At 44.8% G+C, this 27,577-nt stretch overlaps 2 protein-coding genes across 2 annotated transcripts in view; one reads left to right on the forward strand and one right to left on the reverse strand.

Annotated features, from left to right (window-relative positions):
- Window positions 1–6,855, reverse strand: part of LOC119655784 (UDP-glucosyltransferase 2) — a 109,399-nt gene extending 102,544 nt beyond the window's left edge. The window contains exon 1 of the mRNA XM_038061874.1: window positions 5,415–6,855. Coding sequence (XP_037917802.1) covers window positions 5,415–5,440 — 26 coding nt within the window. The 5' untranslated portion in view covers window positions 5,441–6,855. The remainder of the gene's footprint in view (window positions 1–5,414) is intronic.
- A 13,941-nt stretch (window positions 6,856–20,796) lies between these two features.
- Window positions 20,797–27,577, forward strand: part of LOC119654917 (pinopsin-like) — a 95,600-nt gene continuing 88,819 nt past the window's right edge. The window contains exon 1 of the mRNA XM_038060563.1: window positions 20,797–21,212. The gene's annotated coding sequence lies outside the window, so the exon portion shown is untranslated. The remainder of the gene's footprint in view (window positions 21,213–27,577) is intronic.

Raw genomic sequence — 27,577 nt, forward strand, 5'->3', positions numbered from 1 at the left:
CATCAAATTTGATAGGATCATGCTCTATGCTATAGCCTACATTAATTGATTTCTAGGATGAACTTGCCAATTACTAAAAATTTTATTAATGTAGTCTTATTAACTTTATTTGAACAGATATCGGTATAGAGGGTATTTCGGGGCCTAGGCACCATATAGTGGCAGCCCCTTGATTTTTTTCAGATTTTTCGGTTGGATAGTTTCTGAGAATGGGTCCCCCCCACCTTTCCGACAAATGTCAAAACTAAGACCGGTTTCAAAAAGTACTAACGGACACCTTTCCTTTGATACTTGACTGACTCTTTTATGAACAAAAATTTACACCTCTCTTTTGCATGTATGGACACCCCCCCCCCTTAAATTGGACGTAATTCACTGTATGCGTGAGCGTTCACAGTTCCCACCTTTCTACCAAATTTGGTGTCAATCGCTATAACCATCTCCGAGAAAAATGAGTGTGACAGACAGACAGACGGACAGACTGACTAATAGACAAAGAACCGATTTTAATAAGGTTTTGTTTTACAAATAATCTTATAAAACATCAATCTAGAGCTGAACCCCGAATTTAAAGGAGTTTTACAAAACTAACTCAAGGAACAAGAAAAGACAATGAATACGCATTTGAATATTTTCTAAATGGTCCACGAAGATAAGTATAATAAGTATTCATGAACTTGAAATATAAAAATATTTTTGAGTATAGTGAAAAGGTAATTTTGTTATGTAAAATCATGTGAGTGCATTTGATCGTATCAGGGTTGCAATGCGTTGAAGAAAGAGAATACAGCCAATCTCTTCAATGTGGTTAAAGTATACAGATTTTCAGAAAACCCTATTGCAAATATAAATCTGCTATCAGATCTTACCGCCACGTCTTTGAAGATTCTTGTGTTGCATAGATAGGCAAAAGTATGAACTGCCAGACCAGGACTCAAATGATTGTCTGAGTAGCCTAAAATGAATGTTAATCTCCATTTGAAGAAATATTGGGCGAAATGTGATGCGAAAGGTATACTCAGGTCTTCTACACTGATGGCTCAAACGCAGAACAGAATTTTGAGGTAAGAGTCTACTTTACGGATAAAAATGATACGATACTGGGGAACTGCTCTGTGCACCCAGTAACTGTGCTGCATAGGGAGGAGAAATTTCGGATGCATTAGCAGGGATGGTTCAATTTCTACCATGCCGGTCATATGTAATGGCAAGTGGATCTGGCGGGGGGATGACCCTCCCTGCACTGAAGAAGGTGCCCCTAAACCCAGGTAGAAGAGCATGCGCCGAGGGCCGCATGGCGAATGGGCAGCTTGGGTTTTAGTATGCGAACTCTAAATATCTTGAGCACCTTCAGTTTCAAATAAACCCCTTACCCTGGTGGCAGGGGTAGTCAGGGTGAACATTATTCCTGGATTACTTGGGATATTAAGACAAAAAACAGACTATAGAAGGTGGTGATACCAGGCGCATCAGTCAGCCGTAGCACCGCTGTGCTGGAACCAACCCCATGGACCTCACGAAGCGAAGCGGTAGACGGACTAGAGGTTTCCAGCTTGGAATTCATTGCCACCGAGTTGGATGTAGCAAGTACCAGCCATAGTACTCCTAACGCGAAAATGTCGACGTCGGGGGTCCCTCAAAAGTAAGGGCTGATAAGAAAACCGGCTAAGAAGCGAAGGTTCACTGGAGTCCTGCTCAAGAGGAGGCTGTACGTATTCTGTGAAAAATTACGAAGAATAGAATGTCAACAAGTTGTATGAAAACGAATGTAACAGCGAACAGTTGTCAGACGAACAGAAGGCGAAGCTCACTGCTCTTAAATGCAAGTGACCTCAAGACGAGGTCCACCAAAACACAAGCGGAGTAGAGACGAAGGGCTCGGAGGCTAAACAACCTCCGCTGACAGGTGTCAGCAGAAACAACCAGGCGACCTAGCCAAGAGCTACTAACCTGTGGCGCTGGTGAATGGCAACTCCACTTGCGGCAAACTAGCGGCGAAGGTGTGAACTAGCGTTGAGGGCAGGCTGTCGGAGATGATTATCGAGCGTCTCCTGGACGAGAAAGGCGAAACATTCAGAATGCATCCTTTGCTCCTACTCCTCTCAGATAGTCTGTGGGTTCCACGTTACAGCATGCGAGGACTAATTCTCCAGGGACTTTTTCAGTTCGTGCGTCTCTAAGATCAGCGACGTTTGGGATTTCGTAAAGCTGAAAGGTATCCCCTACGACAGGATCTCTACGAGGCCGGTCGTTCGTATGAATAAAGAAAAGTTCGTCCAACTCCAGCGCATTTGAAATCCCGGTTCGCAGTCAGGAACTCAAAGGTGAAAGTGTTCCGCTCGGCGAAAACGGACGACCTGGATTCAGTGGACGCCACCAACAAGCGGTTTGAAGAGATGACGGCCGATGGCCCGACGGTGACTGAACCAGATCATGCTGACGCTAGCGCAGATAAATCTGCAGCTGCGGCTAATTAAGTTAAAAGTGTCTGACCAGAGATCCTTATCAGATTACAGTCGTGTCCAGTTCCAAGTTGGTAAGATAGAAGAAGATAAATACAGCAATAAGACACTGCCACCGTGGTGGAATTGTATAGTCCCAAGAAGCTGACCCTACGAGCAGAGGCATGTTGCAGGGTAGTGCCATTTCTCCGGTGCTCTCCTTGATAGTAATCGACGAAATTTTACAGATTTTGAACAGGAGCGGGGTGAAGGTGGTAGCATATGCCGGCGATGATGATATCTGCGCCAGGGACATTATGAGTGATATCGTAGAAGGAGTGTTATGAAAGGTGTAACTGTGAGCAAGACTGGGCATAAATCCAAACAAAATGGAAATGATGATATTCACCACCAAGCCATGGGTACCCGAATTCCACCGCCTGTGGGTAAGTGTGCAAAGGTTGGTTCTTTCCGCCACTGTAAAGCATCTGAGTGTAATCCTGGATCGCAAGCTAACTACGGGTGTGAAGACCTGTTTAGTCTTCTGTGCCTGCAAGAGGACGTTTGCAAAAAAAAAAAATGGCCACCGAGTGAGTATGGTTCTCTGCTACGCCCATCTGTCCGTAATACGTCCCATATTAACGTAGGGTTGCATTGTATGGTGGCAGGCTTTGAACTATAAGTAAAATAAAATGAAGTTTAATAGGATCAAAGAGCCGTGTGTGCAGTTGCTACCGCGGCTCTGCAGTCCTGATCGGTAGATGCTCTTCATGTACTCCTACACATCCCCCAAGCACTCCCCATTAAATACGTTGTAGTGAGCAGCGCTGTCAAACTACCGGAGTCCGGATGCTGGACAGCGGAGCTCGGGAACTCTGGGCACTACGCACGCACTACGTCAAGCTCAAGCTGAACTTCACGAGAAACTTTGCTGTGGTTTTTTCAACCAGGGCAGAGTAGAAAACCGGCGGCTATGACAAAATATTCTTCACCAACGAATGTTAAGATGGTCTGTGAAATCGGTTCAGGGGTTATCTCGAACACACACAGTGTATCCGAGTCGTACTGAGAATTTGTCAGTGTATTTCAAGCAGAAATACTGACGATACTGGAAGCATGCCCATGTCTGGAGCATGATCTGAGCCCCAAGCATAACACAGCCATTCAGACCGACAGCCAACCGGCCATGAAGGCCTTGTACTCAGCGGCAAGATTCTGCAGGTAGGTGGGGTAGTGCAGAAATGGGCTAAAGGTCCCCTTTTGACACCTGTCAAAGGAACATAGAAGGGAGATGAGCCGGCTGATGAATTAGCCAGACAGTCTCTATGGGTTCTCCGTCGTAGGAACATAGAGGGGAATGAGTAGGCCGACGGACTGGTCAGGTGGGGTCTGCTCTTGGCAGTCCATCGGCGGGTACAGTTTTCCGCTGGTGACTGTCAAGGATGAAATCTACTCGCATTACTTGGGAGCCGCGAACTTCAGATGATGAAGGCTGTGCCACCAGTGCCAAATCAAGGAGGATTTGTCCCGCCTATAACAAAACCCGCTCGCGAAAGCCCTTGTGCTAGACCCGTGAAAATGCGTACATGATTTCGGCGGTCTGAGCGGGACCATGCTGCCACACTCGGCATACCCTACAATTCACATTTCCGAAGCTCCGTAGGGGGGAAATCCTTAGGCACTTTCTTTGCGATTGCCCAGCTCTAGCTGGAGCCAGGCTACGGATAATAGGTAAATCATTCTTTGAGGACCTCACAGAGATCTCTAGCTGTATAGAGTTGGAAAGCTGCTTTCCTTCATGAAAGCTACGGACTGGCTCTGAAGACATGACCCGATTGCGCTCTGGCTCCTTGCTCTTCCGACAGCTGTAATGTCTTGGCGTTGGTGGTATTAAACCACGCGCACCACGGCGCTGATTTGGCTCCTAAGAGCGGCCACAGATACCTACCTACTTACTTGTGATACCCAGCGCTGAAATAATTATTAGCAAAAACAAGGTGATTCTAGCCAAAAGGGAGTATATGAGCAGTAAAGCTCATCACGCTGAACTTGGCTGAAAAATCAGTTTAACTTAGCTATGGCCTTTTTTCGCAAATTCTGAAGATGTTGACTAGAAGATTAATGTGACTATCAGTGTTATAGAAATAAGACTTGAATCGGCCGGGCCGGGTTAATATTCGAGATGGTGGTTACATCATTAAGTGGTTATGAAGTACCTGGGGCTGATGATTATTGTGAAACTCGTTTTCTCTGTGAGGCCCGGATTGCCAGGTATACCACCGGTGAAGCCCGCGTAAAGGCTGCAAATAATAGAGTGGGATACATTCGCAGATTATTCACGACCGAAATGGATGGCTTACTTCTGTCATATGTCACGCTGATAAGGGACGGAGCAGTAACATATGAAAACCGCTTTCAGGACGAGCTTAGGTGAGCGAGGATCTCCTAGTAAATAGGGTTCGTTATCCATTCAAGAAACAGAGAAGAATACCCTAGAACGGCAATAGAGGATTGTCTTGAAAAGTGGCATTAATGGTGGCACAATATGTAAAACGCTTACTGGACTAGGTACTGACTTACTATATTGAGGAGTAAATTTAGCGACGATGTGAAATAAGCTCAGATCTGACACGATCCTTGGCTGGTTATCGTGGTTATGGGGGTCGGCTTAGATTGAAGTGGAAAAACTCAAAGTAAGCTTCGAGAAACGAAGGCTAGTGGATGTTAAGATGGGGTCGACAAAGGCATCATTTAAGTAAACTGCCGTAAGCATAAATCCGGGTCCGGGGTGGAAATTATGCGTCCTCCGCGACGTAATTGGACAATCGTCCTAATTCCGTTCCGCTGTTATTTGAAATTAAGTTATGTTGAGTGCCCAAACAGAAAGGGTCCACCACTGAGGGAACGTTCTTACTACTATCTTAAAAGCATTATTGATAAGTGTTTGTATAATAGTATCTAAAGATCTGGTACCTGAAAAGTGTTTCCAATATCTGCATCGGCAAAGCGCGTGGATTCCGCCCAAAATTCTCCTATTCCAAATAAAAAGCCGGAACCTAAATTTAAATTCAGTGTTTTTTCTTCGTATCCGCAGTAACGGCTTGTTCACGCAAAATCTCACTGTTTACACAGCACAAAGATTACTCCCAAAAAATTCCGAACTGAAGGAAATAACGATACTGTAGCAAGTACTATATGTACTCAAAAAAGAAACACGAAAACTATCAACATAAATTAAAAAATTCAACAAAATTCAAATAACACTTTCTCTCTTTGCGCACAACATTTGCATAACGAACCTCGCGATACCACAACACCAGCTACATGTGTACCGCGATCTGGTTTGCGTCCACGGAATGTTGCCGAAACACTAAAAATTACAACTCTGCAATTGGGGCCGTTGCGTCAACTACGTACGTACGAATGATATGTGGGTAAAATAACATGTGTGTTGCGTACTCGGAGTGCAAGTAGCGTACATTAACGCAACTGTTGCATAAAAGCCACGAAGCTACTTGAAATTCAATCGAAACATATCTAAGACCGTTTCGGGAGCGGATTACGGACCTTTAACAAGTTGATCGTAAACAATTTTGAGTTGATTTAGGTTGGCGAAATGGTTGAGCGACGAAATCGTAGGAGTCCAAAATGTTCACGACTATCTATGTTAATTTATGTTGTTTGATGTCTTGTAAACGACTGGAATAGGCCACTTTCGTACTGGTCCAATCAGTCAGATGACTTTTTTGGTAGCCCGGGAAGCACACGAAGCTACTGAAGATCACGGTCAAACTTTCTTTGAACCCACACGCAGCTGGCCCCTGTCGAAAGTGAAATTGATGAAGGGAATGGGCCTCCGGAAATACCTTCGAGATGTCGGCGATGACCTATCGTGAATTGGTTTCGTACTTTTGAAAGTAAATTCATTGCATTCCAAACACAATTGCCCAGACGAGATGCATAATTTCCTCAAATATTATCGCGAAATTTCCACAGTGAGTCATATGGATTTTTTCCTGCACTTTCCACTAACTTCCACAAGCCTCGAGTCTTCGATTTTGGATGGTTTTGAACAAAGTTTGAATTCAGATGAATTTTTTGTTTCCTCCACATGCGGTTCCTCTTCAACTGGCATTCATAGATACAATTAATGGAAAATCGTGCGATCAAAGAAAGTAAAATCTAGTACAATGGCTATGCCTGCATCCAAGAGCCAAAATTAACCGAACCACCGCTGCACAACTGAGCCACACTCCCGTATCTAACGACCACTTTCTTACGGATTAGATACGTTTCGCGCGATATATTTTCGATAGACTAAGATCGCTCGAAGACCGCTCAGAGACCACTCAGCGATCTTTCGATATGAAACATTACAACTAAATGAAAATTAAAAAGCTAGTGCTAGAGACAAGACAAACTATCTATCGAAATAATAAACGGGAAATGGAAATGGTGGCGGCGGTTACCTAACACGCGAATGAAAACGAATGAAAAATCAAAACCAGAAAGAAGTACCAGCCATGGATCGGCCAGAGCCGACAGCCTTTCAAGTATAGTGTGCCAAGTATGCAGTGCACCTTTCTTCAGTCGCAGCAGACTGCACATGCCGCTAAGTAAGCTTCGCGCATAAACACCACCTTGCAGATTGCAGACCAGTGATCGTGCGGTAACAATATCTGAATCAGCTGGTAACTATCACTCTTAGATACTAGATACTACTCGATTATCGAATCGAGAAGCAGAGGTGGACTTGTGTTACGTCCATGGTAACATGGCAAGCGGAAGATGCGGAACAAGATAGTGATCGCGATCACGATCTCAACGCCGGGTCCGGTGAAGATCAACATCTCCGGAGGATCAGATGGCGCCAGTACCGGTTGTTGTTTACACTATGCTAAATCACTTCAGTAGATAATGTGACCATTAAGAAGTCTCCGGAGGCCATCAACTTGTCATATTGAAAGTCTTTCCCTTGCCAAGCGGTGGAATCCCCGGTGGTACTTTCGAGAGCACGATCTGTACAACCAACAACATAATGGCCTTCAGCACCTTGAGGTCTTTCTTCCGCCACGATTCCAAGAAATCAAGAAATGCCAAGTGGAAAAGAAAAGCGTTGATCAGCAGCTGTAAACCCGTTCAACGTTTGATGAAGAGCCCGCTTCGAACATGAATTGTTGCATTTAGTGAGATATAAAAGCCTAATGTGCTCAACGTTACCATCAAGCTAATTAATTCATTAAAAATGAATGTGCATGCATAGTTAAGTAAATAAGAAAATTACGACCTGATAAGATACCGCGGTATTTACGATTATTGGCCCAAGTGGGAAAAGTGAATCCCAGAAAGAATTTTCAACACATTCCAATCACTTTCATTACTAATTCCCTTAATCTCAATGGAACCAGAATTCACTGACTACACTGAACCACCTGAATTCATTGAGTGTGCAAATAGGTCAATGTTCATTTTGGCAGTATCCATATCCTTCTCGTTAGCTGTGTCCAGGGGAACCAGACCCTTTGGTACACAGACCCTTTGGTACACATAACGATCGCTGAAAATGACTACTTCTCTTTCTCTATCAAATATGCGATTATCAAGGCGTGATAAGATGACAATCTATGGAAATTCCATTTCCAGATATTCAGTTACGATGCGATTCACACCTTTCTAAAAAACTTTGTTTACCATTTGATCGTTATTGAAAAGGTCAATAGAGTGACGAAAGATTTACCTTAATTTGAAGTATTATCTCTCCTTTTGAAGAGGGGTGAAATCGAACCTCATCACAACATTTCAATTGAATAGGGTTGACGGGGAGAGGAGGCGACTGAATTTTTAGTGAAAAGATTGTCAAGATCCTTTTATTACTTTCCCTTCAAAAAAGCAACTCCTCTTTGTCTCATGGTTCGGAGAAGATCTCCGCTTTTTGAATGGCTAGCTACGGAATGGCACGGAAAAACCATATACTTTTACTACTCTTAGTTCTCAACTTCTTGCCCTTTGTTTGCAAAACAAAACTTTATTAAAATCGGTTCAATGTCTGTCTGTCTGTCTTTTTCTCAGGAGGTGGAACTCTTCAAAAGACACTGGTCTGGACACACCAGCGTGTGGGATTTTTGCCCACTAAAACTACCCCTGGCTCCCTCCCTGCCCCGCGGAACCATCATAAGGTATTTCAGCACGGGGCGGAATCAGCTAATTCCAGCTTAATAACCTTTCTTCTATACGCGGCGTACGTGACCGCGTTTTTCTCCTCTCCTCTGCCTTTCGCAGTTTATTTTGGATAGATGCGATCATGCAGTTGACCGCATCCCAATTTTCTTGATGCACTACCATTTTCTGGTACCAGCACCTCTCCTAGATTCTCCTCTAAATTCCTCCTTTCTTCCACAAGTCTCCGACAGTGGAAGAATACATACTCTGGGTCCTCTGGGACTCCATCGTGATTTGGACAGTCCCGTGAGGTCTCCAATTTAAACCTGTGCAGGTATTGTCGATATCCTCCATGCCCGTGAGAAACTGGGTGAGATTATAATTAATCTGACCGTGTCGTCTCATCAACCACTCCTTGATGGTAGGAATGAGCCGTTGAGTCCACCGACCCTTTTCCAAGCGTTCCCACCACTCTTGCCATCTGTTTATATACCTCTCTCTCTCAGCGTTCTTCGTCTGCAATAAGGAAGAGATTGCCTTCGCATTGTATATATTCGCCATCTCATCTGCCAAAATGTCAATTGGCATCATTCCAGAAATGACGGATGCTGCATCATCTGAGATAGTCCTGAAGGTAGAGCATACCCTCAGGACTGTCCTCCTGTAGACTGCAGTCAGTTTGTCAGTATTAATTGACATCCGCAACGCCTCCCACCAAACTGGGGTCGCATAGAGCATGATTGAGGTCACCGCCCTGGCTATAAGCAACCTAGAGGTGTTCCGTGGTCCTCTCACGTTCGGAATCAGGGCCATACTTGCAGTTTATGATTTATCGCAAACATACTCCAATTCTTCTAGCTGAACTTCCTGTCTATCACCACCCCGAAGTATTTGATGGTCGACTTGGAAGTGATGATATGATTCCCGATTCTAATACAGGCGTAATATCTCTTCCGACGCTTAGTGATGAGGACCGCTTCTGCTTTTCCCACTGGCAGTGCCAGACCAGAGTTCTCTAGCCAACTTTTAACAGCACTGATTATCTCTCTTGAGTATAACTCAGCATCTTCGAGATACTTTGCGACAACAACCAACGCTATGCGGTCAGCGTAACTCACCACTGTAGCCTCCCTCGAAATTGGAAGATTAAGTACATCGTTGTACATGATGTTCCACAGTAGTGTGCTCAATACTGTGCTCTGCGGACACCTGCGAAAACAACGTACTCCTGGGGTCCGTCATCGGTGTCATATCAGAGCCTCCTTTCAGTTAAATAACTATCGACGATAGCAGCGAGGTAGGCGGGAATACCAACCTTCGTTAGGAATTTTCAAATTAGATTCCAGTTGGCCGAATTGAATGCATTTTTCACATCCAGGGTTACTACCACGCAATATTTGCTGGTATTACTCTTTCCGTGGATTGCATCTTTGGCCAAGCCAGTAACCAATTTGATGGCGCTTTACTCCTCCTCATTCCACCAGTAGTTTGGTTTTCTACTGAAAAATAAGCATCTCCTAGGCATGGACGCGTCACAGGCTTTGGCGATGCATTGAGCCAGATGGATAGCTCTTTTCGTAGAGGCGTCTGCTTTTTTAGGTTGATTTAAGCACACCTCTACGAAAGTCAACTCAAGTAAAGATTTTGCAGACCAGCCTGAAATCTTTTTCAGTTTTGGGCATGATAGCTCTTTGCCCTGTGGCTCGATACATGTCTCAAAGAAGATTGCCTGTTGATGGTTGAGGGTGTAGGGCTCGCTGACGCACCAGGACATACCAGGCGACAGCGCAGGGCTGATAAAGTTCAGGTCTACAATCGAACCTTACCCTCCTTTCTTTAAAGTGTTTACAGCACCTTTGTTAGCCAAAACTATGTTCAGCTGCGCAAAAGCTTCTAATAAACTGTGCCCCCCGGCGTTTGATTCTCTGCTACCCCACTCTAGGGCCCAAGCATTGAAATCACCAGCAATCACCGTTGGACTTTGTCCCCTTGCGTCGAGAATAAGATAATCAAGCATTTCCTCGAATTCAGACAGTGTGGGGGCATTTATTTTCGCCCACACAAAACAACTGGCAGCCTGACTTATAGTACATTGTATGGCATGTCGACCGCAAGCGCCACCCCACCCCACCAGCCGAATCTGTGACCCATATGTCACCATGACGGTTTCTATATGGTTCACTTATGATGGCAATTTCCATCTCAGATTCGAAGATGGTCTGCTCAAGTAAATCCTGAGCGACCATTAAAGGGCAAACAACCCACCCAATCCAATTTTTCCGGCCGCCGAGAACTGCTGCGCTGCCTCCGCTGGTAATCGTATTGTGATCGCTTGAGTACGGCCATACGCTATTCGTAAGCCCACAACAGACCCCTCAGTAATTTCTTCCAAGTTGAATTCCTCCTTCAGAGTAGTATAAATTGCTGAGATTGAGAAATTGAGATTCTTACATTGTAAGTAGATCTCATGTTTTTGGGTACGCACTGCGGCATTCTCCCCAGTTGCGTGCGAAAGTCATCCGTTTTACCAAAGCTGGATCTTTTCAGCGCGAAAATGAAATCCCCTTTCACGCTTCTTCGGATTCTGTTCACATTTCTGCTCAGATCTTTTAGGTCGGGATTAGCTTTGACTTTCTTCGCACTTTTGCTTTTCCTTTCGCTTTTTTCTTGGTAACTTTAGTCCATTCATCGCTTTTGTTCGTCTTGGGCTTCGCAACGCTGGTCGACTTTCGACAGGAGCAAAGGTCACTAGCAGGAGCTGATCGACAAGGTTAATGAGGACCCGTGGGGACAGGGTTACATACTGGGGGCTCTGTGAAAACCCTGTTCACTTAAGCTCGAGCAGATGAACCGCATTGTACGGGCACTATTCCCTGCGCACCCTATACTGAATGATGACGTCAAAGCGGATCCATCCTAGGGCTTGACCTCTGGAACGGTATCTATGGTAGTCTACTTATACTCCACATGTCAGAAGAATCGCAGCTGGTCTGTTATACACATGGTGTCGTGGCGCTTGTTGCTGGACGCACTGTCGAACAGTCACAAAACAGACTTGGCATATTGATGCGACGGGTAGGCGGATGGATGGCTGCTCATGATTTTAATCTTGCACTGGAAAAAACCGAAATAGTCATCCTGACTAAAAAAAGAATTCCGACCCTGCGTTTTTAAGTGGGCACGGAGGTTGTCAGTCTTGCCTGCACAAAATTAGAAAGGCACGGTCTTCTGATTGTGTGTTTTGCAAGTTGTAAGCGAAGCCCATCTCACCTTTTTTACTTATGAAAGGTGGTATGGGATTCGTCAGCAGCTCTATTTAAATACTAAGGATCCCTCTGTAGAAAACCTTGTCGAGGAGATGCTGAGAAGCGCTGGCAGGTGGGGCCGTGTAGCCCATTACGTTCGGGTACTCTCGTTGCAAGGAAGAAAGAGTTCAACCGGTGAGGGTACCGAATGGTAGAGAGTTCCTTGAACTGGCAGTTTCCTTCCTCCTCGATCGCCCTTTGGCGAAAGGAATTTCCTGATTTGAAGGCTCCACTAGACGGGAGAGTTTGGGAACTAGCCCGAAGTAATGTGACAAACGGTTTCAGGCTAGCTCTCTGACGATAGGGAGGTATTTAGTTGGTAGTCCGATGACATGCCGTTGTGGGATTCCAACACTCTGAGCGTAAATATATTCACCTAGCCTACTCCAAAAAATACGCTGAATGATGATTTGAAAGCCTAGCGATTACATCCAGTTCAGGCCGAAAACGAGCACAATGGTGCAACTGGCCAAGCAGCGCTATGCTCCAATCAAGGCTGTACTTGTAAGGTATGAGCAGACACTGAGAACTTCAGTTCTGGACACAAGAAGACAATGGTCGACAACATAGTGAGGGATTTGAACGCGTAAGGTCGTAAATCATTGGATATTAGTGAACGTGTTCTCCTCGAAACAGTCACGGAACTAGACGTGGTAATCTCAAATGTCAGCACTTCATACACTGTTCTTGCTATTCTCACAATTACCACAAGGCAATCGGCATGGAAATCAAGAGCGAATTGAGTTTGAAAATGGCTTTCGCATCTAGTCGCATAGTTTGCCCCCAAGTTTCTGGGGGCTGTACTGTAGTGTTAGCACTGGATGTCAAAAACGCATTCGACTCCATCAGCTGGAACCGAATTGCGAGGCGTTGGCTAACACAGGTGTTCCCGGATGTTTAGCGAGTCTGGGCGAAAACTACCTCGCAGAGAGGACTGTCTGAGATGGATGAGGATACCAACGAATGCATCGTCACAGGGGGGTACTACAGTGCTTGGCCCTGGTTCCTCTGCAGAGGAATGTCATTTATAATAGGGTGTTTCCTCTTACCGGCCGAGAGGCTAAGGCTTAGCCGATGACCTGGCTGTAGCTGTTACAGCTAAACATCTAGTGGATGTGGAGGTCTACGCGACGGAAACAGTGGGAGCGGTAAAGGCCGGGCTAGAAAGAGCTGGGTTAACTTTGGCGGACGAGAAAACCCAAGTGGTCTCAATAACCAACCGTAGACGGAAGAACATTGTGAAAGTGCAATTCGGTTGATATGCGGTCGTTCCTAAACCTGCTAATAAATACCTGCGGGTGTTGATTGCCAACAATCTGAGTTTTAGGCAACACCAGAGTATGTATGTCAAATGGCAGCCAGTGCCATCGCGGCATACTGCGAATATTGGCGGGCAATGTTTTTATAATCACGTTAAATGAGAGCGTACTGTGGTGGTGCAGGACATCCCATTTGCCATTCTGGGCAAAGAAATATGTGTACTTCACCATACAACACTTACGGAGGGGCACACCACAAAACGCAGAAATGCGGCAAGATTAGAAGATCAGAGTCGAGTCGCTTGGCGCACTGACTTATTCCCAATATTAAGGCGTCGTTGGAGCGGAAACATGGACCAGTTAGCCAAGTAGCCAATTCAGCTCGGAACCCGCTGGTTACTAAAGACATCGCATCGGTTTGGGTTAGATGATTTGCCTAATTGTCTTGGATGCGGTGGCATACCGAAGGATCCAGAGCATATGATGCATCACTGCCCGAGGTTCATAATGGAGAGTAAAAATACATCAGGAATTCCTGGTGGAAGGAAAACAGAAGAAAGTAAAAAGGAGCAAAAGGACGAGAGCCTAAAACCAAACTCGCACCCTCAAAGTAACACCTGAATGATGGTTTTCGCGGAGCCGGACGTATCTTTCTATGAGTTCCACCTCCGTGTACGAAAAAAAATTATATGAAACTATTAACTGTGATACTGACAACCTTGACAGAATATAGTAGCAGATTCGAGGTTTTCTTTACATTTTTCGTTTGATTAACTTTTGAGAATGGGTCCATGAAAGAAATGATCACTTTCTAGCCACGCACCCCCGTTATGGATCAAATGTCTAACTTAGGCCAGCCAGAAAGTAATCATGGCCTTTTACTTGGCCCCACATGTTCATATTGAGAGAAAAAAAAATTACAGATATTTTTTATATATATGTGGGGAACGTCTTTAAACTCAACATAGAATTACGTTACTTATTGCATGTGTAGGAGTTCATAGTTCCCACTTTTCCATCAAATTTGGTGTTAATAGGAGTAATCATTTAGGGCAAAATTGCAGACAGGCAGATAGACAAGGAGCTTTGTTGGGGCGAAAATAAGTGGTGTAGGTGTGGACAGCTGCTATGTCCAAGTCTGAATTCGTGGGAATGCTTGAAAATCTCGTTTTCGACGCAAGTGGACGTAGTCGAAAGGTTATGGCCGGTCACTTCAACGCTTGGGCCTTTGAGCTAGGTAGCAGACAAGCATTTGCAAGGGGGCGCAGTCTATTACCAGCTTTTGCACATTTGGATAATAGTTCTCGCCAACGAAGGTGGTGGAAATGGAAGTCTTTCTTAATCTGACCTGACCTTTGTCAGCCCTGCACTGCGTGTGGTATCTGCTAGTACTATACCTACAGCAATCACTAGGCAATCTTCTTTGAACTATGAGTGGAGCCACAGTACAGATCGCCAATAACCTCGAAACCGAGAAATATTTCAGGTAGGTCTGCAAAGCCTTTGGAAGAGAAGACTTTCATAGAGAGATGGCTAGACCAACCTAATAAAACAGGTACTTTTACGGAAAAGCCCCTCATATGACACAATGCGTCGCCAAACCTGTGACGCGTCCATGTTTAGGAGGCGCTCATTCCCCTACTAGTGAAATGATGAACTACTACTGGTAGATCAGCCTGTCACTGAGCCAGATGGGCGGTAGGTTCGCTCAATCAGAAGCAAAACGAGCGCGCCATCTACCTTCATAGAGCTCATCTCGGAACCGGAGGGAACTCTTGGAGGAACGTCTACAGAAACGTAGATCACGTGCCCTACCTTCTAGTCAAAAATCATTCTGACGGCTTCCAGTGTACTCTGAATGTAACGGCTTTTTGCTTGTGATGGCTGGAGCTGCTGGAAACCTGCGGTAGAATTAGAGGCAGCAAAGTCCCGGGTCTAGATAGCATGCCCAATAGGGCCCTCAAGCTCACTGTAAAATCCAGTCCGGACATTTTCGCAGAGTTGTTCGAAGCGTAGATATCCAGGGGAATATTCCCAATAACATGGGAGTGGTAGTGAGCCATCTTTCTACAAACCCATATGTCTTGCGGACATTATGGGGAAATGCTAGGGCGGGTAATCTTCAGATCATCAATCGTTCAGATCATCAATAAGGGCTCCATTTGCTTCCCCTCCCCCCGTGGGACAATATGCAACAGTTTTTCATGTTTGGGTGGTGATGACGTTGGACGTGAAGAATGTATTTAATTCGACTAATTGGTGCCTTTAACGAAAGTAGCTAGCGACGACTGATTTTTCTGCTTGCTCTTATGGTCAATTGCTACTGGCAAGAACGGAGACTCTGGTATGGTACCGATAAAAGACACAAGGAGTTCGGTGTCTCCACAAATGTCCCACGGGACTCCGCAAATGCCGTACTTAACTTACCGATTCCAGAGGAGGGCCCAGTGGCGAGTTATGTCGCCGAAGAAACACTGGCTGTAGTTGCACTCCTAAGAAGCAACCAATCCTTTTAAGTATTGGTTAGAGAGTTCTAGACTGACACTTGCTGAGATGAAACTGAAGCAATCCTCATCACTAAGTGTCGTCATACGGAAATAATGCTAAATTAAATCTCCCTTTTCTTTTCGAAGACGGAGGAAGTCGAAAGGGATAGGATCTCTAAATAGATGACGAGAGCGTGGGGAACGCTCGGGAAAGAGTCACACAGGCTGATCCCGTACCACCAAGGGTTATTTGGAGAGACGGCATGGTAAGATCAATTATAATCTCACCCAGTTTTTCATAAGGCTTGGAGGATATTACAAGTGTCTGTACTGGTGTGAATTGGACACCTCTCCCTGTTGGTCAAACTGCCTTGGAGTTCCAGAGCTTTCAGAACAGGTGTATTTTCTAGAAGAAACTCTAGGAGATATACTGATACCGGTAAATCGGCTACGGATAATACATGCTAGCTTACGAAGAGAGCCAACTATAAAAGGTAGATCAGGAAACCTGAAGCCACATATAGGAGAGTGGACACATTGTGGCTTAGAATGTGCCACGTCTTCTTTTTGGCAATAGATGTTGCGTTTACAATTCTGCTGGCTGCCAACAACATTAGATTGAAAAAATTTTACAATTTCACATTTGTGGTGTTCTGTATTTATTGTTTTCAACCCCTCGCCCTTGATTTTGTTTTTTAGTGCTAAAGTTGCCAATATGTACGTCATCTTTCTTTTGCAACCCAAAATTTCGCGCCGCCTGCTCCCCTCGGCATTTCAATATCTCGGGTTGTTCTCCCCATCATACCTATCCCGTCAACAGGTCAGAATCGAATGGCGTCTCTGGAACTCACCTCAATTTCATGGTCCCCTTACCAATACTAAAAATTAAAACCTATTCGCAGAAGAACAAAATTAACCATCTACATGACACTGGTAAGGGTAGCGCTGTGCTATAAGATCGATACAGGAGAACTAAATTAGGCCGAAAAACAGGCAATTAATGTATTCAAGAGGCAAGTCCTCAGACGAATTTTCGACTTAGTGGGGGAAGATGAGTGCTAGTGAACCAGAAGTTGAACCTTTTGTATGATGAGCTGGAAGCCGCCATCAAAATTTGGGGTGGACAGACCATGATAAACGGATGGATGACAGAAGAATCCCTAGATGACTACTCAAAGACTTTCTCTCAATTCAAAGGCAAGAAACAGTTGGAAATACTTGATTCATCATCATCATCAACGGCGCAAAAACCGGTATCCGGTCTAGGCCTGCCTTCATAAGGAACTCCAGGACAACCCGGTTTTGCGCCGAGGTCCACCAATTCGATATCCCTAAAAGCTGTCTGACGTCCTGATCTACGCCATCGCTCCATCTTAGGCAGGGTCTGCCTCGTCTTCTTTTTCTACCATAGATATTGATGTTATAGACTTTCGGGGTGGGATCATCCTCATCCATACGGATTAAGTGACCCGCCCACCGTAACCTATTGAGCCGGATTTTATCCACAACCGGACGGTCATGGTATCGCTCATAGATTTCGTCGTTATGTAGGCAACGGAATCGTCCATCCTCATGTAGGGGGCCGAAAATTCTTCGGAGGATTCTTCTCTCGAACGTGGCCAAGTGTTCGGAATTTTTCATGCTAAGAACCCAAGTTTCCGAGAAATACATGAGGATTGGCAAGATCATAGTCTTGTACAGTAAGAGCTTTGACCCTATGGTGAGACGTTTCGAGCGAAACAGTTTTTGTAAGCTGAAATAGGCTGACAACAACCGTGCGCAGATTTCATCATCGTAGCTGTTATCGGTTGTGATTTTCGACCCTAGATAGGAGAAATTGTCAACGGTATCAAAGTTGTATTCTCCTATCCTTATTCTTCTTCGTGTTTGACCAGTGCGATTTGATGTTGTTGGTTGATTTGTCTTCGGTGCTGACGTTGCCACCATGTATTTTGTCTTGCCTTCATTGATGTGCAGCCCAAGATCTCGCGCCGCCTGCTCGATCTGGATGAAGGCAGTTTGGACGTCTCGGGTGGTTCTTCCTATGATGTCGATATCGTCAGCATAGGCCAGTAGTTGGGTGGACTTGAAGAGGATCGTACCTCTTGCATTCACCTCAGCATCACGGATCACCTTCTCGAGGGCCAGGTTAAAGAGGACGCATGATAGCGCATCCCCTTGTCGTAGACCGTTGTTGATGTCGAATGGTCTTGAGAGTGATCCTGCTGCTTTTATCTGGCCTCGCACATTGGTCAGGGTCAGCCTAGTCAGTCTTATTAATTTCGTCGGGATACCGAATTCTCTCATGGCCGTGTACAGTTTTACCCTGGCTATGCTATCATAGGCGGCTTTAAAGTCGATGAACAGATGGTGCAACTGTTGTCCATATTCCAACAGTTTTTCCATCGCCTGCCGCAGAGAGAAAATCTGATCTGTTGCCGATTTGCCTGGAGTGAAGCCTCTTTGGTATGGGCCAATGATGTTCTGGGCGTATGGGGCTATGCGGCCTAGCAAGATAGTGGAGAATATCTTATAGATGGTACTCAGCAACGTGATACCTCTATAATTGCTGCACTGTGTGATATCTTCCTTTTTATGTATGAGACAGATAATGCCTCGTTGCCAATCGTCAGGCATTGATTCGCTGTCCCATAAATTGAGCACAAGTTGATGAACCACTTGATGTAACTGGTCGCCTCCATATTTAACCAATTCGGCTGTAATTCCATCGGCTCCTGGCGACTTATGATTTTTTAGCCGATGAATTACACGGACTGTTTGACCTAAACTTGGTGGTGGCAGTATTTGTCCGTCGTCTTCAGTTGGCGGGACCTCGAACTCGCCGATGTTCTGGTTGTTCAGTAACTCATCAAAGTACTCAACCCATCGCTCGAATATGCCCATTCTGTCGGAAATCAGATTTCCCTTTTTGTCTCGGCAGGATGAGCATCGAGGTGTATAAGGCTTCATCCTGCTGACTTGTTGGTAAAACTTGCGCGCCTGGTGCGGTTGCTCCTTGTACTTTTCTAGTTCACAGACTTGTTGGTTCTCCCAGGCTTCCTTTTTCCGTCTGTGAAGTCGCTTCTCCGCTCGACGGAGTTCGTGATAAGTCTCTGCGCGTGCCCGCGTTCTTTGAGAATGCAACATTACACGGTATGCGGCATTCTTCCGTTCCGTTGCTAGCTTACATTCATCGTCAAACCAGCCGTTCCGACTCCTTTTGCGGCTGGGGCCAAGTTTGCTTGTGGCCGTATCCATGATAACGTTCTTCTGGTGATTGTGAAGATCATTTGTTGATGCTTCATCTCCAGGTCCTCTGTTGACTGCGATTATTGCGGCATCTATTTCCCTCTTATAGGTGTCGCGGAGGGTTGTGTTGTGGATGGCTTCAGTGTTCACTCTCACCTGATTGTCAGAGGGGATTCTAGGTGGTATTGTTATTCGAGCTCGGAGCACCATGCCAACGAGATAGTGATCCGAGTCTATATTGGCCCCCCTATATGTTCTGACATTCATCAAGGCTGAGAGGTGGCGGCGTTCGATCAACACGTGGTCAATTTGGTTGAAAGTGGTCCCGTCTAGAGAGGTCCACGTATGTTTGTGGACCGCTTTCCACACAAACCAGGTACTTCCAACAACTATTTCGTGTGACCCTGCTAATTGAATAATCCGCAGTCCGTTATAATTGGTTTTTTCGTGTAAGCTATGGGAGCCAACGTGTCGCCTGAATACGGGCTCCTTCCCTACTTGGCTGTTTAAATCTCCAAGTATGATTTTGATATCATATCTGGGACAGGCTTCGAGGGTTCGCTCTACTGCCTCGTAGAAGGTATCCTTCTCCGACTCTGCAGTCTCCTCTGTAGGGGCGTGAATGTTTATGAGGCTCATATTTCTATACTTGCCTCGCAAGCGCAGAGTGCATAGCCGTTCGCTTATGTTTTCAAAGCCGATAACAGCAGGTTTCATTTTTTGGCTGACTAAGAAACCTACTCCGAGCACATGGTTTACTGGATGACCGCTATAATATATGGTGTAGTGGCTCTTCTCCAGGAAACCGGTCCCTGTCCATCGCATCTCTTGTAACGCTATTATATCAGCCCTATATTGGGACAGGGTATCAGCTAGCTGCTTATCAGCTTCATCTCTGTACAGGGAGCGCACGTTCCATGAGAAAATGCGCAAATCGTTAATCCGTTGTCGTTGCCGGGTTCGTCCGAGGCTCTTTTCGTGGCTCCCCAACATCGGTTTTCCGTGTAAGGTTGTCAGCCCTACCCAACCCCTAACCTCGAGGACCAGTTGGTACAGTTCGTCCCGTTTTTAGGCGCGGGAGACTCGCCTTCATCCTTCTCCGTCTGCAGCTTTTCGTTACGAAAGAGCTCCCAGCGGTCACCACATGGAGGTGGAGATAGGGTTTGGTAATAGAGCTGTTGGTGTTGGTTCAGCAGGCATTTCCCAGGTTTTATGCTCCATCGTGCGTACCAATCTACGTTTGGCCCTGGGACCTATACTACCCCTTGACCACCAAAATACTTGATTGACAACGCAAAGTACAGCTGCTTGGTTTTCGACATTGGTCGCTGAACCGAATTGAAGGGGGGTCTCGAAGATGCCAAGCCATATTGTTTGCAAAAGTATCAAAAATTTAGAAACAGGGACTGCAATAATGGTTCAGCGTATGATTCAGCAAACCTTATGGATTTCAATATAGCAGGCAGGATAACACATTTTGGATTCAAAAATATTTATCAAACACCTGCAGCTGATTCAAGGGGTATTGTGTACATTTCTATATCTCATGACTCAATGAATGTTACAATCATGTTTCCCAGAACGGCTTGCAATGCATATCCCATATGACTACGTGAGAATATTGTGAGTAAAACATACCCGGCCTCCTTTGAAGTTGCTATTGGTTTCCTGACAATCAGTCATTGACTGTTTTGCCATAAATGCTATTACCATCTTCAAACAGTGCCGAACATATCCTTCCTGAATCTTCTCCGGGACTCCATCAACTGCCATAGGAGCAAACAACAGAATCCACAAAAGCTCACAACAAAGCTCCTTGTTTAGCACTTGTGATCCTTATAAATACTCGACAGAATTCCAGCAGGATAACATCAGTTTTCGGTTGGACTTGATGTACTGCAGTCCTGGCATCTCAGCTCGCAAAACGTGTTCCTGGCGCGAATTCAATTCGATTCAGCATGTGATAGTTTCGACATCGCGACCGCCAACAAAAAGGTAATGGAAAAAGGACTCTTAGTGCTGAAATGCAAATATATGTATATGTGAACAGGTGAATTTAAATTCAGTTGAAAACTGGTTTCCCCCGAGGAATGCAATTATTAAATTCATGAAATTCCTATGAAAGTTTACAACGTATGGAAAGTGAAATTGTGTGTACAGGAAACCAGGTGAAGTGCGAGTGCATACCTACGAGAATACCCGTATGTCCCCCAGGATAGAAGCGAGCTGTTGTGTTTGGTTGATTAAGTACAAATTATGGGAACATTACACACGAATGCAGCATCGACCTTCCAATTAAATAGTGAATGAAAGGTAAGACTGTGCAAGGATACAACTTTGAATTATACGACGACCTTCTGTTCAACGGTGCATGGGTGTTTGGAGTTGATCCTTTTGGGGGAAAATGGATTTGTTGTAATTATGCACTAATGAATGAACATGCAGGATATGTTTTCCTGAAAATATAAATGTTTGAATTGAATCAAATATCAATTGGAGCACACTTTAATCGGATTAAATCAAAAGGAAGTGGCGGAATCAAAGGACTCTAGGGATTAATGTGGTGTTTTTATTAGGATAGTACCATGCTATTCGAAATAGCTAGAGTCGATAGTCGTTCTCAGTTCACCTCAAAAAAGGGGTTTCTTCACCACAAAAAGGGATTTGCTGAGGATTATTATTCAAATTCGCTTTTAGTTAATCCTCCTCCTCTATTCATTGGAGATTCCACTAATTTGGGTAATTTCCATTGACGACAAGGACGAATTAACAAGCGATTTCAAATAGAAATGAAATAGAAAATTGTAGTGAACTTTGAACTCAATTATTTTCGTTATGAGAGCGTAGGGTGAAAAGGAATTAAAAAAATGTTGGACTGATGGTTCGTGGTTTGCGGTTTCATCTTCAGGAGTAGCATGCAGCATCATTTTCTTCGAGCTTCAAATGGGATATTTTGTCTGTTGAGTGGAACATCATTATCCTTTCTAAGAACTCGTTCAGAGTCAAAAAAATAAAAAAAAAACCGTTTTGCTTCAATGGGATAGTGTGGTGACTTTAGCTCGTCTACTGTTCCTCTCTATATTTATTCCAAAGAGTGGTTACTAAAAAGGTTTCTGTTGCCTGGCCTTCTTTGTATCTCGTTCTTTGTATTTGAGCAAGAGGATGAGAACTGAGTCCTGAAGAAGCTATAAAACCTTCGGATGGTTATAATGTGATAATGACAACTAAAATAGCGAATGTGATCCAGGTTTATAATCGATAAGAGTCTCAGAATGTTATCTTCTTCCGTTATGTACTGCATCGACTTCAAATTCAGAAGAAAGTTTAGGCCCAAAGTGGAGTCTACCAAAGATGCATATTCCGGCTTGCCATTGCTAACGTTCTCCATCCAGTCTTGACTAGAGGACTTAAAAATACTCAATGGACCACGTCAGCTTCCTCAACATATATCGACCATTCTGATGCCACCCACTTCCCAATCGAGTCACGGAATTGGTCCCGGATTTACAGAAGAAGCCAAGCAAAACCGGAGTGAAGACAAACAGCAACAAAAACAAGGATCCTGATCTCGCCATCGCACTTGTAAAAATACCTGCATCCCTGTTTTTCAAAGAGACATTACTTAAGGTAATCAAAGGAATATTGCCCCATTTGGGCGATCCGGGTATCGTGGAAACCTTCGTTTTTTCGGCAAGCCTTCCTCGGAAAAATTCTCCGCGATTTCCAGCCTCCGGACGCGGAGCCTCAACATTTCCGCAATTCCTAAATCGAGGGGGGGGGGGGGGGGTGGCTGAGCCTCTTCACGACAAGGCTTACTTGAGAGCAATCCAACGACCAAGCGTCATTCACACTTTTTGCGACCGACGAATTTTGCACGATAACCAAAATTTGCGACATCAAAGCTTAAACACTTTTGCATTTCCTGAATCCGGGCCGCCTCCCCTTTCCAACAAGACATCGTACTTTGCAATGCGATGACTTTGGAACTTTCCATGATATCTCGCGTTCCCGACTTCGGAGCTCCTGAATCCGCCTCCCCTTTCCAGTGGGATATCGCCTACAACAATCCGTCCACTTTGCATTTTGACCATTTTTGGGACCCAGGTATCGTGGAAATTTTCAGTTTTCGTCCATTTTCAGCGAGCTCTTCTCGTATGCATTTTCCGCGATATCTCGCGTTTCTGACGTCGGAGGCTAAAATTTGCTGCATTTCCTGAATTTGGACTGCCTCCCCTTTCGACGACTTTGCATTTTTGACCATTTCTACCACCCGGGAATCATGGAAATGTTCAATTTTCTTCCATTTTCGGCGGGCCGTCTTCAGGCTAATTTTCCATGATATCGCGCTTTCCCGACGTCCAGCCTAAAAATTCTTGCTTTTCAACAATCTGCGCTGCCTGCCTCTCCAACTGGACATCGGCCACGTCAATATGATGACTTTGCATTTTTGACCATTTTTGCGTGTAAATTTTCATTTCCTTCGATTCTCTGCGAGTTCTCCTGAGACGGACTTTCTGTGATATCTCGCGTTGCCGACGTAAAAACTCTTGCGTTTCCTGGACCTGGGCCGTCTCCCCTTTCTAACAAGACATCGCCCATGGCAATCAGACGAACTTACATTTTTCATCATTTTCGCGACTTGGGTATCGTGGAAACTTTCAACTTGCGTCCATTTTCGGCAAGCCCTCGTTAACCGAATTTTCCGCGATATCTCGCGTTCCCGACGTCGGAGCCTAAAAACGCATGGATTTCCTGAATCTGGGCCGTTTCCCCTTTCCAAAGAGACATCGCCCACGGCAATCCGGCATTGCATTGCATTTTTGACCATTTTTGCGACCGGGTATCTTGGAAGTTTTCAATTTTCGTCCATTTTCATCCAGCCCTCCTTGGACGAATTATCCACGTCATCTCGCGTTCCCGACGTCGGAGCCCTAAAATTCTTGCATTTACTGAATCTGGGCCGCCTCCTCAGTCAACCGAGACACTGCTCATGGCAATCCGACGCATTTTTGGCCATTTTTGCGACCATTTTCGCGAGGTATCGTGTAAACTTTCAGTCTTCATCCATTTTCAGCGAGCCCTCCTCGGATGCATTTTCCGCGATATCTCGCGTTTCCGTCGTCGGAGTCTAAAAATTCTTGCATTTCCTGAATCTAGGCCGCCTTCCCTTTTTCAACGAGATACCGCTCATGTCACTCCGACCACTTTGCATTTTTGACAATTTTGGCAACCTGGGCATCGTGAAGATTTTCAGTTTCAGTTAATTTTCAGCGAGCCCTCCTCGGATACATTTTCTTCGATATCTCGTGTTCCCGTCATCACAGTCTAAAAATTCGTGCATTTCATGAATTTGGGTCGCCTCCTCTGTCCAACGAGACATCGCCCATGGCAATCAACCACTTTTCAGTTTACCCCATTTTTGCGACCCGGGTATCGTGGAAATTTTCAATTTTCTTCCATTTCCATTCTCTGCGATATCTAAAAATTCTCGCATTGCCTGAATCTGGGTCTCTTCTCCCTTCCTATGAGACATCGCCCACGGCAATCCGACCATTTTGCATTTTCAACCATTTTTGCGACCCGGGTATCGTGAAAATTTTCAGTTTTCCTCCATTTTCAGCGAGCCCTCCTCGGATGAATTTTTCGTGATATCTCGTGTTCCCGATGTCGATGCCTAAAAATTCTTGCAATTCCTGAATCTGGTCCACCTCCCCTTTCCAACGAGACATCGTGGGAATTTTAAATTTTCGTCCATTTTCATCTGAGTCGTCTTAAGTTTCCAACGAGACAGCTTTCGCGACAATCCGACCACTTTGCATTGTTGGTATCGTGGAAATTTTCAATTTTCTCGGACGAATTTTCGGCGAAATCTCGCGCTCCCGACGTTGGGGCCTAAAAATTCTTGTATTTCCTATATCTGGTGGGACATCGCCCATGGTAATCTGACCACTTTGAATTTTTGACCATTTTTGTGACCGGTGTATCGTGGAAATCTTCAATTTTCTTCTATTTTCAGCGAGCCCTCCTCGGTTGCATTTTCGCCGACATCTTGCATTCCCGGGGTCGGCGCCTACAAACTTTTGAGTTTCCTGAACCTGGCCCGCCTGCGCCTTCCAACGAGACATTGCGCATGGCAATCCGACCATTTTGCATTTTAGACCATTTTGACGACCCGGGTATCGTGGAAATTTTCAATTTTCTTCCATTTCCAGGGAGCCTTCCTCGGATGTTTTTCCGCGATATCTCGCATTCCCAACGTCGGAGCCTAAAAATTCTTGCATTTTCTGAATCCGGGCCGCCTCCCCTTTAAAACGAGACATCCCCCATGGCAATCCGACCGCTTTGCTTTTTTGACCATTTTTGAAATTTTCAATATTCTCCGAATTTGAGCGAGCCCTTGTCGGATGCATTTTCCGCGATATCTCGCCTTTCCGACGTCGGAGCCTAAAAATTTTTGCATTTCCTGATTCTGGACCGCCTCCCCTGTCCAACAAGACATCGGCCACGGCGGTTTTGAAGCTTTTGGCGACGCCCGCAAATTTTCAATTTTCTTCGATTTTCGGCGTGCGTTCCTAAGGCGAATTTGCCGTGAAATCCCGCGTTCTCGACGTCGGAATCTAAAAATTCTTGCATTTCCTGAATCTGGGCCGTGTCCTCTTTCCAACGAGACATCGCCCATGGCATTTTTGATTATTTTTACGACCCGAATGTATTGGAAATTCTCAATTTTCGTGCATTTTCAGCGAGCCCTCCTTGCACAACTTTTCCGCGATATCTCGCGTCCCCGACGTCGCACCGTCATAAATCTTGCATTTCTTCAACCTAACGTGCGCCCCTTTCCATGGCAATCCGCCTATTTTGCGTTTTTGCCCGTTTTTGCGACGACTTTGCATTTTTGACCGGGGTTCAATTTTCTTCCGTTTTCAGCGGGCCCTCCTCAGCGCGATATCCCACGTTCGCATTTCATTTCCAACGCATTTCTCGGCAATCCATTGACTTTGCATTGCCCCTTTTTGCGCCCTGGGTGTCGTGAAAATCTCCAATTTTTTTGATTTTCAGCGGGCCTTCCTCGGGCGAATTTTTCACGATATCTCGCGTTCCCTGAACCTAAAAATTCTTGCATTTCCTGAATTTGGTCTGCCTCCCTTTTCCAATGAGACATCGGTCACGCTGTTTCCAGTTGGTAGCAATGTGGTTATATTGTAGTTGCAGTTCGGCGGGAAATCTGGACAGTCTTTTAATCCGCAGGACATTGCTGCTCTAATTTCCGATACCTGGATGTTGGTGCCTTCGAATTGCCAATTCAGGCGTTATGAGGTTGCTCCTTTTTTCACGGACTTCAATGGGAGTGCATTTGGTTTTCCTCAGATTTGACTTTGGGAGCGGCCTAGTTTCATAACTAGGGTCTTCTCACCCCTTGTCAGGAAGAAGTTATTGTATGTGTTTGTCATATAAGTACTTTGTGTTCATTTTCCTTTCTCAGTTTGTTTGATCTTCAACAGGAGATTGTTAGATTAAGTACTTCCGGCAGAGAGGGACGTGAAATATTCGGAGGAAAATTGCTGCTTGTTATTCAAATAAAAGTGATTGGGGGTGCGTTATTTATACACAGACAATTTACACGCGTGTATACACGGCAACCCATGCTCGTATGTACAGTAGCTTATCACATATTTTCCTTTTAACGAAACCAATTTGCATGTTATGTACATTTACACATGTGATTATAAGACAAAGAGGGCCATGCTTTATTGGATACAAGAGAATTTTGGTGAATAGGAACCGTATTACATCCTGACCTTCAGGAGATATAGAAGATCTGCAAATGGCTGACTTGCTGTAGGAAAATGTGTATACTTTTTGAAGGAAACTGTAAAGAATTCATGGAATATAACAAAGAAATTTTTCTTCCTGTCAAATTTGTAATAAGTGGAGAGAAAACACGTTCATTTATGAGTCCCCATTTTCTTTCGGAAACTCCTGGGGATTTCCTTTTTACGACGCTTAACAGAATGTATCTTTTCTTTTAGCGAGCAATATCTTCATTACTGTCCACACAAAGAAAGTTATTTGTATTCACATAAATAAGCACAAGGAAGCGAATTAATTAAAATTTCTTTTCCACGAAGTCCAGTCATGGAGAAAATTAAAATTGATGATGGACAGTTAACCTCACTCAAACGACTTAGATGACTTATGTCCTGTTGGAATCAGAGAGCACTGAAAGTCATTTCATTAATTTGCGGCCAAAGCAAAGTTATCAGTTAGTAGTAAAGTTGGACTCATCTTTGATTTTCACTCTTCTAACTCTTACTCGACAAAACAGCAACAAAAAAATTAGGGACCCGGAAAATTTTTGCTATCCCATCCGAACCATCAAGAAGGAAAAATCTTCTAACGAAGGAAATTAAGTGAGCGGAAATTCCCACGAGTGCTTGGCGCCAATATAGGAGAATCTATCAAAGGTAGGACGGAGCACTAGCGAAAGGTCAGCAGATAGAGAAAAGGATAATTATTTTCGAAAAAGGATACAAGTCCTGCGTTGGTGTTTTTGGAAGGTAAAGGTGGATTCAGAATCGATGAACTTTGGCAGTAATATGAGTGATATTAGACAACCACTAGAAGGTTATTTGATGTGGAGTCAGCACTCATAGATAAGGACTTGAATGCATGGAAAA

Source organism: Hermetia illucens, chromosome 4 (assembly GCF_905115235.1).
Source record: "Hermetia illucens chromosome 4, iHerIll2.2.curated.20191125, whole genome shotgun sequence".
In the NCBI taxonomy this organism is placed as follows: Eukaryota; Metazoa; Arthropoda; class Insecta; order Diptera; family Stratiomyidae; genus Hermetia; species Hermetia illucens.